Source organism: Galeopterus variegatus, unplaced genomic scaffold (genome assembly GCF_000696425.1).
Source record: "Galeopterus variegatus unplaced genomic scaffold, G_variegatus-3.0.2 Scaffold2678, whole genome shotgun sequence".
NCBI classification, from domain to species: Eukaryota; Metazoa; Chordata; class Mammalia; order Dermoptera; family Cynocephalidae; genus Galeopterus; species Galeopterus variegatus.
Genome location: NW_007728789.1, coordinates 189,804 through 200,239, shown reverse-complemented (window position 1 = coordinate 200,239; position 10,436 = coordinate 189,804). Strand labels below are relative to the sequence as shown.

The 10,436-nt window shown below is 37.4% G+C and overlaps 1 protein-coding gene across 3 annotated transcripts in view; it reads right to left on the bottom strand.

The window, feature by feature from the left end:
• Positions 1–10,436, bottom strand: part of ASB3 (ankyrin repeat and SOCS box containing 3) — a 160,138-nt gene that overhangs the window by 51,530 nt on the left and 98,172 nt on the right. For all 3 annotated transcript variants that reach the window (XM_008582605.1, XM_008582603.1, XM_008582604.1), the window contains one exon: positions 4,788–4,921. In XM_008582605.1, coding sequence (XP_008580827.1) covers positions 4,788–4,921 — 134 coding nt within the window. The remainder of the gene's footprint in view (positions 1–4,787; positions 4,922–10,436) is intronic.

Below are 10,436 nucleotides of genomic sequence, written 5' to 3'. Positions count from 1 at the left end.
TAACTACCAATATCATAAAATTAGTTACTACATGTAGTTACCTTGGTGTACTTACCACAAATGGTTTATCTTGAAGGGTACATAAGAAACGAGCATTGTTCAAAACAAGGAGCATTGCTCAAAATTTCAAAAGAAACTTTGGCTTAAAATACTTGGATTCTTGGGCCGGCCCGGTGGCGCACTGGAGAGTGCGCCGCTTGGGAGCGTGGCGGCGCTCTCGCTGCGGGTTCGGATCCCATGTGGAGACCGGTTCCCGCTCACTGGCTGAGCGCAGTGCGGGCGCAACACCGAGGGTTGTGATCCTGTTACCGGTCAGTAAAAAAGGAAAAAAAAAAAAAAAAAAACTTGGATTCTTGCTCAGCTCACCATATTTAGGAAGAAGTCCTCATAATGTTCCTTGGATTTCACAACAGAATACTTACCCTATCACAGATCAACCTTTATTTTTCATTTTTCTTTTGCTTCCACTTTTAAGATCAACTGTCTCTTAAAAATATGTTCTCCACTCAACATGTAACACAAAATAGCTGCTCTCTGATACTTCTTAGGTAGTATAATTTTGAGCTCTTTGCTGCCTACTACTACTAAAAATTGAGTTGAGAGATACAATATTTAGAGAAAACCGCTCAAAGAGCACAGAGCCCATTCATTCTCCAGACATTCAAAATCTAGCCCTTGGTCAAGTCAGAGCAACAGCGACCCGAGTACCCAAACCAGTCTGTACTGAGTACTTAAGAACTGCTTTTACCAAATTGTACCTTAGGATGACAGCAACAGTCCACACTGAAGACCAGTAAAAGAAAGTCCCAAGAAACCACAACTACCAAGATATTGTCTAGGAAGCTGTAATAGCATTCAAGAATATTTGTACATGTGAGAAACAGGTTTGTTTTATCTTATGAACTCTATCATCTAGTGTCAATGACTACAAGGCTCAGAGCCAAACTTACAGCCTATCCATGGACAGGTATAAAACTACCAAGACTATGCTTTCCCTGACTCCACTTGATATCCTTCTCCACTTTACTTTTCATTTTCTTTTCCTTCCACTTTTAACTTCTGTTTTACTGCCCTGTGATAATATATACATATAAACTGTTTTAAATCCTTTTTCAAACAAAGTAGAGAAATATTGGCATAAAAAGACCAAGAGAGTTTCCTGGGGCCCTTTCAGGATCCTTTGTAGGACCCAGTTCCACTTAACACTCTGGATAGAATTATACATATTTGATCATTAAAGGTTCAGGATGAACTAAAGCCAAATGCTTTTATCCATAACAATTTAATTACTTAGACTTGATCTTGGTCAGGTGATCAGGAGTTGGTAAATTTTTTTATTAAGAATTCTACTGCTATGTGGTTGAGCTGATGTTTCTAAGAGGTATGTATAAGGCACATGATTAAAAAGACTGTTACTAAAAGTGTGACTACTCAGTAAATTTTACTTGATATATATTTCCTTTCTGATGCAAAAATTTTTTTGAAGACATATCTGACTCAATGATTAAAAGATGAGCAGCAAGGGAAGGGTTGTCAATTTCATTTATAAACTACCACAGCAAGTTGCTACTTTCTTAGGGAGGAAAAAGGTGAGAAAAAAAGAATTTTGACCAAGTACATGGCATCACCAGGATCTGAAAAGAGCTTAGAAAAAAATGGAAAAAATCTTTCCCCAGGAATAGATATTGGCACACGCAGTGGAGCTCAGGAGCTGAGAATTATCTACAGACTTACTAACAATGGCAGACATAAAAGAGGCGTTTGTTCAAAAAATTTTAAAGAAATATATTGACAAGGCAGCAGTTATAAATATCATCACGAGCTATTACAGAAAGCAGGGTAAAAGCAAGACTGTCATATGTGTAGAGAGGTAATCAAAGAGTTGTCCTGGGCTCACTCCCATTGTTGTTAAAACTATGGCCATGCTTCTGCTTACTAGAGATCCTGCAACTCAAAATCCAGGAAAAGAAGGGAGTCCAGATGACCAACATATAGAAATTAAGTGTCCTGAAAATTGAAGAGGAAAAGGGTGCACCAAGAGAGCCTTGAACTATAGAAATGAAGAGATTGGGTAAGGGACACAAAGAATAATTATGATTTGTAATAAGAAACATGTTAATATTGATTTGATCATCACATATTGTACACAAATACTGATAGTCAACACTGTACCCCCAAAATATGTATAATCAATTAGGCTTCAATTTTTTAAAAAATGCAGAAAATAAAAGACATGGTTGGCACATTAAAATAAATAAATACTTAGTTATTAATAAAAAATAAATTAAAACAAAATAAAAAACAGACACTAAAGGAAACTATTCCAACTGAATTCAGACATGTTCTTATGAAATTCAAAAATAAAATTAAAATTTACATCTTAAAAAAAAAAAAGAAAGAAAAAGGAAGAGAATCATAATCCCATCTGAAACTCAGACAACTGAGTAGATGGACAGATATTTTCCTCACAGTCTCGCTAAAATTCCAGAATCATAATGGCTCCTACTAACACGAATACACTGAGAAACCAATATAAGCAGGAGAAAGAACACAAGCTTTTCCTAAGTAGTTTGCAATAAGAAGATGATTAAAAAGCCTTCCCAGCATAGGGTTAAAAAGTCTTCTGGACAACACAAGAGTGAGTCACTGTGGATCAGGATTTCTCAACATCAGCACTATTGGCATTTGCACCCAGATAATTCTTTGTTGTGGGAGGCTATGCTGTGCATTGTAGATGTTTAGCAGCATCCCTGGCCTCTACCCCCTATATGGCAATAGCATCCCTACCAGTTGTGATAACCAGAAAATGTTTGCAACCATTGCCAAATGTCCACTGGGGGGCAAAATCACCCCTGTTGAACACCACTGCTGTGGATGAAACAAATAGCAAACAGCTGCCAGGGTTAACTTACTCTCTTGGTTAATAAACTCCCAAACCACCTCACCTCCTAAACCTGGAAACAGGCTGAAGAAACAGAAGAATTTGCAGGAAAAATGACCACCAAGTTCAACTTTGGATATGTCACAATGAGGGATACCAAGTGGAGATGTCCAAAAGACAGTTGGATATATGGAAATAGAACCAGGAAAAGAGGTCTTAGCTAGAGAAATAGACCAGAAAATCATTAGCTACATTAATACCTCTGAGAAAGGCTTTTGCAAATCTTCAGCCAACATAAAATCCTCTTAAGAGATGATGATTATTACAGTACACAAGCTCTACCTAGTGCCTAATTAAACAAGAAGCCCTTGGGCCGGCCCGGTGGTGCACTGGAGAGTGCGCCGCTTGGGAGCGCGGTGGTGCTCCCGCCGAGGGTTCAGATCCCATGTGGAGACCGGTTCCTGATCACTGGCTGAGCGCGGTGCGGGCGCAACACCGAGGGTTGCGATTCCACTGCCGGTCCCCGGTACGGGCGTGACACCGAGGGTTGCGATCCTGTTACCGGTCAGTAAAAAAGACAAAAAGGAAAAAAAAAAACAAAAAAAACAAGAAGCCCTTGATGGATTTACTCTACTGCAGAGTAATGTACTCACGCATAATTTTTACCTTCATCTGGACAAACCTGCCATATGTTTAGGTCTTCAGAGTAAACTCTCACATATCTTTGCTAATTGACGTGTTGCAATAATTTTTCCATTTGGCGTATGCTCCCTCTTTTGACTCTGTTCCCAAATCCACTGCCCCATATTCTATCTGTTCTGAATAGATATTTGTTCTCTACTGCTGCAGATACACAATTAGTAAAAGCAGATGCAGTTCTCAACATTAAAAATTACATGCAGGTGAATCATCCAACATTATCATCAAAGAAATTCTGTACTAGAAGGCTCTGAGCATCCAAACATTACTTTTTTCTTCAACAGAAACCTCTGTAACAGTCTAAATACACCTCAGTTCAAGAGCATATTTTTCTGAATGTCTGTTTTTGACTGAAAAATTTACTTAAATGTAATTTTGCAAGAGATTAGAAGACATTTCTACATATGCACAAGTTCATTTATTAAAAACCTATTCAAAATGTTTCATGAAGTGTTACATTTCATGTAAAAATAGCAGTGAAGAAATAATTTGCCTAACTTAAGATATATAATCTGGTTAACAAAATACAGTCAAAGTAAAATAAATCTGAATAAGTAAATAGAAATACTTTGCATATTATGTTTAGTTTAAACCAGTTTCCTTGTGCAAAATCTCTCCCCACTGTGTTCTTTAATTTTTTTAACTACCTTAAAATTATTTTAATAAGTGAGAGTAAACTGAAAATTTGTTTTAGAACAGTCATTTAAAATATCCACCCAGCTCACCTTCATAGTTATATCATACCAATATACACCAATATATTCAGTAAGAACAAGTATAAATAAAGGACAGTAACATTTCCTTATAGAGATGATAAAATATTACAGACAGAATATAAATCCACATACTCCAAAGAGAAAAATTAAGTTTAACATTTTTCCAACCACAAACTAAATATTTAATAAGCAGATTTTTAGGACCCACTTTTGTTTACATAATCCTTATGAAAAATAAAAGAATATCATTAAATAAATATATCAGCAAACATATGCTTTTCTTTATATGCTCCTTAGGCTAAAAAAAAAAAAACAGATATGATTTTTATTGGGAAAAAAACTCCCCTACTATCCCATCCTTTTCCCATGTAAGAAAATGCAAATTATGTCTAACTTAATATGTGTTCTCCAACAAATCTTTTCACTTAAAATTACAACATAGCAAGAGAAGGAAAAGTAGTGAAGTGTGTTTAAAAATTATTCTTTCTTACCAATACGTTGCTGTAGAACCCAAGAGGAGTTTGAGGCACGAGCAGAAAGCATCTTTTCGACAGCTGGTGGAAGTCTCTTCCAATTAGTAAACTCCAAAGTGAAGATGAGGGTGCCATCGCTAACTGAGTCAATCCTATATTAGTAAGATATTAACATGCCATTAGACACAAAATATACCAAGGGTTCATCCTGCCAACAAACACCACATACCTAATCTTACAACATCTTAATGAGGAAGGCAGACAGAAAACTGGGGCACAGAAAGTATTCATGTAACTGTGGGCATGTCAGTAGATATGAATAATCACCTACAGGTTCCTACTGGAAACTGAATTGACTCTGTGTGTAGTTGTCCAAGACATGACAAGAAGAATCTCTATTTCCATAGAGAGTAGGAACTTTCCTTCCCATTGGAGACAGCACCAGTGTTATCAGTGGATTTGCTATTATCTCCTCCCAACTGGACCACCTTGTTAAATGTACATTGGCTGTCCTTATAGACACATAATTTAATAGTTCTGAAAGCATAAAGCCCAAACACCCCAAGTTATCCTTAATCTGAGTACAGAGAGAGATGGTTGGTTTCTGCCCAACTCCCAGGGATGAACAGCTGTAAGAACCTTTAAGAGCCTTCCCTACTATAGGTTCAGCCTCTAAGAACCTTACCCACTATAAATCCAGCCTTAATGGATGTACCAAACTTAGATTCATCTTTAAGGACTGCAAGAAGGGGTTTCACACAAACAGTTCTTCCTCTATTCTTTCAAAAAAACATCAGATTCCCCATCAACCCAGCCAAAAGAGGCATCACCAAATTTTATAAGCACTTGAAACCTAATAGGAAGAGCACTGGTTTAAGAAATGTCCTGATTTCCCATGCTAGCACCTTGGGACCTGCCTGGGGCCCAAGGTATGGAGCCGGGGACCGGACCCCCTCCCTCAACCAGGCACACCACGCCAGCACCTAGGGGCCCACCTGGGGACCCAAGGGATGGAGCCAGGGACCGGACCCTCCTCCCACAACCTGGCACACTGCCAGTGCCTCGGGGCCCGCCCAGGACCCAAGGTAGGCAGCCGGGGACCAGACCCTCCTCCACAACAAGGCACACTGGGCCAGTGCCTCAGGGCCCACCTGGGAAACTGAGGTATGCAGTCGGGGACCTCAAACCCTCCCCACAACCAGGCACACCGCCAGCACAAAGGAGCATGCCAAAAACATCACCTTCATGTGGGTGGCCCACCACAGCCACCCCAATAACCATGGCTGCCATGAAAGCAGCTAGATGCCACAACCACCAAGCAGATGGTCAGCCAGCCACTGGAGTGCACTGACACAAGGAGAGTCACCAGCAGAGATAATGAAAAGAAGAGGATGTCTCTCTCCACAAAGCCCATTCCAGAGTGACAGAAGAAGTACCTGCTCTACGATAATATTGGGGGACCTGATCACACCACTCAGCATTGGAGGGATCACCCAGGCAACAAATCAACAGAGTAACCATTATTCTTTCAGAAGGAGAAAAGAAATCTAGGGTAATTAGAGGGGGGAGGGGGAAGCGAGGAGGGTGCAGGGGATGGGGAGGAATTGGATAAGGGGCATAAAGAATAAGTATGATTTGTAACAATATATATGCTGGTAATATTGATTTGGTCAACATATCTCAATGCTGAACCCCAAAAATACGTGTAATCAATTTTGATTCAATAAAAATTTAAAAATCAAAAAAAGTTTAAAACTCCTAAAAAAAAAAAAGAAAGAAAGAAAAAAGAAATGTACGGATTTCTAATACCAACTCTACTACTTACAAACACATTGCCTGAATTCTTTAAGCCCTAGCTCCTGCTCTCTAAAATGAGAATATGTAATCTGCCTATTTCAGGGGATTATTTTTGAAAATAATGAGATAATATAGTAAACATACTTTTAAAACTATAAAATGCTATATAAATAGTTGACATTTCTAGAACTAATTTGAAAACTTCTGTATTACACTTTCAGAAGGTCTCATGACATTATGCACACACATGAAATTTAGCCAAAGCTTAAAGAGAACTCTAAACCCTAACAAGATTACCCATCCCATTTTCAGTTATACTCCCCAACCATAACATTTATGAAGAAAAATAAAATGATCAGGGCCTCTGATAATTGCTACAAAAACAGAAATTCTTCTCGAGGTCACTTTTGGAGACATTACTGAGCAACAACTAAAGAAGGAAAAGATATAGAAGGAAAGAAAGTAAATAACACTCTAAACTTGTCATCTCAAACACAACTTATTTCTGGTAATTGGGAGTCAAAGTATCCTTGAAATGACTGATTAGAGAGTATGACAATTATTTCCCAAATTCTTAATTCTCTCATATGCAAACATATAAGGAAGAACTTAAAATGTAACACAAATGCCGTGGGAAAACATTCTACTTCTCAGTCAGGTCTCAGTAAAATCACAATTTATCAGGAAATACTGAGAATAAATGAAATAATAAAATATATTCAAAGGCAAGCAATCTCCTTGGCTTTCTAGGAGTCCCACACCAAAGGTTACTTGATTCCAGTTCCTTATTTCTTTTTTAATGGTTTCATTTTTCTGACTTAAGGTGCTTTAGGTTTCACTGTGACCAAACATAGTCATTTTTATGCAGTTATCTGAACACACACATGAGAGCAAATCTGTTTGCACAACTTTAGTTAATATAATGGTGAGTTTATTATACCAACATTGATAATGCCACCAAAATGTATTGTTACTATACTACATTGATTGTTACATTGTACAGAGCAGTTGTACAATCATAATCAAGCAACAGTTAATAAACTAAATGCACAGATGACATTTACTTTCCATTATTCTCCAATTACATTCCATGGGTGTGGGAGACAGTCATGCATTTAAAGTTGAAAAAATACTTCAACTTTGTAGATTATATTGTGACAGGCAATTACTCAGCCAAATACATTTTTAAGACTGTTTAAAACAAGCAATATTTAGAAAAGACATTTATAATTTACATGACAAAGATTAAGCAACAGACTTACATGTGATATAAATAAGAAACAACCCAAATCCACTTTAACAACATATTGAAATTTTTATGGGAGAATTTTTCTTATAATAGCTCTTTGTAAATTTGATCAAAGAAAGCAAAACATTTATCATATTCAGTGTAAACACTGGCTTTATCCATTCAGTAAAAGATCGGTGAACAAAAATTTGACCATGTTAGGCATTTTCACTGCTAAAATGAAATTTTCCATTGTATTTTTTTTCTAATGAATATAGAGTGATTAAAGTGATAGGAAAAATATATGCAGTTGGCATTCTCAATTCTGAAAGCTAAAAGTTTTACAACTTACAACAAAATAATTTGTAGTTTACTGGTTCCTAACTCTTTTTTATTCCAATACATCCAACAATTACAGCACACACAAAATATCTTATGACCACAAAAACTCTCAACTACTCACACCAGAGGGATAGGGGAATAAGGGTAAGGGCTGTATCAGGACTGTGGAAAGGAGGGTATATTTCACAAAGCCTTCTAAGAGAATAAAGCTAAGTCACTCCCTCTCTGAACAAGCGGTCTATTTCATTGGCTGGGGAGGAAAGGAAAAAAGGTAATGTTCATTTTTTTTTACCCTGTGTGTTTCCTAATTTAGGAGCAGGAAGGAGCAGAAAAATTGGCACAAGTCCCCCAGGGTAGGCAAGGGATTAAGTACCAGAAATTAAATGACACAACTACCTCATTTCTGTGGATATACAAGGCTAAGGCAGCATAGTGCAGCAGCAAAAACACAGACTTGAGCTATGCTATAGGATAGCCTGGGTTCAAATCTAAGCTCTAGCACTAACTGACTGTGTGAGCTTGGGCAAGTATGTTAAACACTCCGTGCCTCAATATCCTCCTCTGTAAAATGAGGATAATAACAGTACCTACTCCATTTTATAGTAAATAAGCTAATATCAATAAAGAACTTAAAACAGTGCTTACTAGGTGTCAGGCAGTACTCTATGTTTTGGTTAAAGAAATAAATAAATTAGACACCAGAAAGGAGTGGGAAGGCTGAAACTATTAGGCAAGTCATATGGAATCAGAGTTAATGGCTTCACTAGAGAAACACAGCAGCGCAGCTGATAGGAAAGTGGGTGCCTTGGGGACAGGCACCAGGTGGAGTGAGAGATGAAAGGGAACAGATTGTCAGGGCTGTCCACGGCTACCCCACGTGTTGCATTGGATTTACAGCAGCAGTCAGGGAGTGAATCCTAGAATAGTGAGGGACAACTAGTGCTATCTGTCCAGAGAGCAGACACAATCATGAAATTCACTAAAGAAAAAGTTAAGGGTACTTAAATAACTTTGTTGATAACTAGATATTGCATTCATTACCTAGTGTTTCGTATCTCACTAGTGGGTGTATGTATGCATGTGTTTGCATATGGGGGGGGTGTTAAGACAAGCATATACAAATAATTTTTAAAAATCAGAGATGTCACAATAAATTGTCATAATCTTTATACTTCATTTGGTAACCTAAAAAAACACAATATATTTTTGCAAAAATTAAAGAAAAGATATAGAGGAATGGCAACAATGAGGATTTAATAGACAACTATGTACTGTATTTATTAATCAGCTGTTGGGAAAAGAGTAAATACAATTAAGAACTCAACCTGTTGCAAACTATAAACCAAAAGTAAGGTGAGATCAGAACATATAACTCGACTTGCTTTTACTTCTACACTCCCCAAACTACCTACCAGAAAGCAGTTTTTCCTTATAAACCACAAATCAGAAGTATGTGTGTCGGGCTGAGCCCGTGGCGCACTCGGGAGAGTGCAGTGCTGGGAGCGCAGCAGTGCTCCCGCCGCAGGTTCGGATCCTATATAGGGATGACCGGTGCGCTCACTGGCTGAGTACGGTGCGGCTGGTCTCAAAAAGGACCAAAAAAAAAAAAGAAGTATGTGGTGTCACAAAGAGATGATAGTCTCTGTCATCAAAGAGATAATTCTGTATTTAATAATAATTATAGATAATTCCGTAATTCTGTATCATCAAAGAGATAACAGTCCTAGGCAATAAAACCTCTGCTTAGTGAAAATTCAGACTCCTTTAATTCAGTAATGTAATTCTTGGGAATTTATCCAAGAGATAAAATTCAAAAGAAATTATATCCTATTTACAGAATTGTGTTAAGCATAGTGTTACCTATAAAAGAATTTAAAAAGAAAGAAATGACCTAAATGTTCAACAACAAAGAAACAGGTAAGTGTGAAATATTATACAGACAAAACCTGTATATTATGATGCTGTGTAACCATACCTAAAAAACTATAATATAACTGACTGTACCGAAGTGTAGACAACTGTAAAACATGTAAGAATAAAATTATTCTCCTTTTGAAATTACTATTAATGCCATTTTAAAGAACCATAAATTTTTAAAAAATATTTCTTTAATTATAGTATTATAGAATCTAAATAAATAGAGGCAGAAACATTTTAGATAAAACAAATATAAAATGTTTGGACCAACTACTTCTGAGAACTTATGTACAAAACTTGAAATCAAGGACCGGCCCGTGGCTCACTCGGGAGAGTGTGGTGCTGATAACACCAAGGCCCCGGGTTTGGATCCCATATAGGGA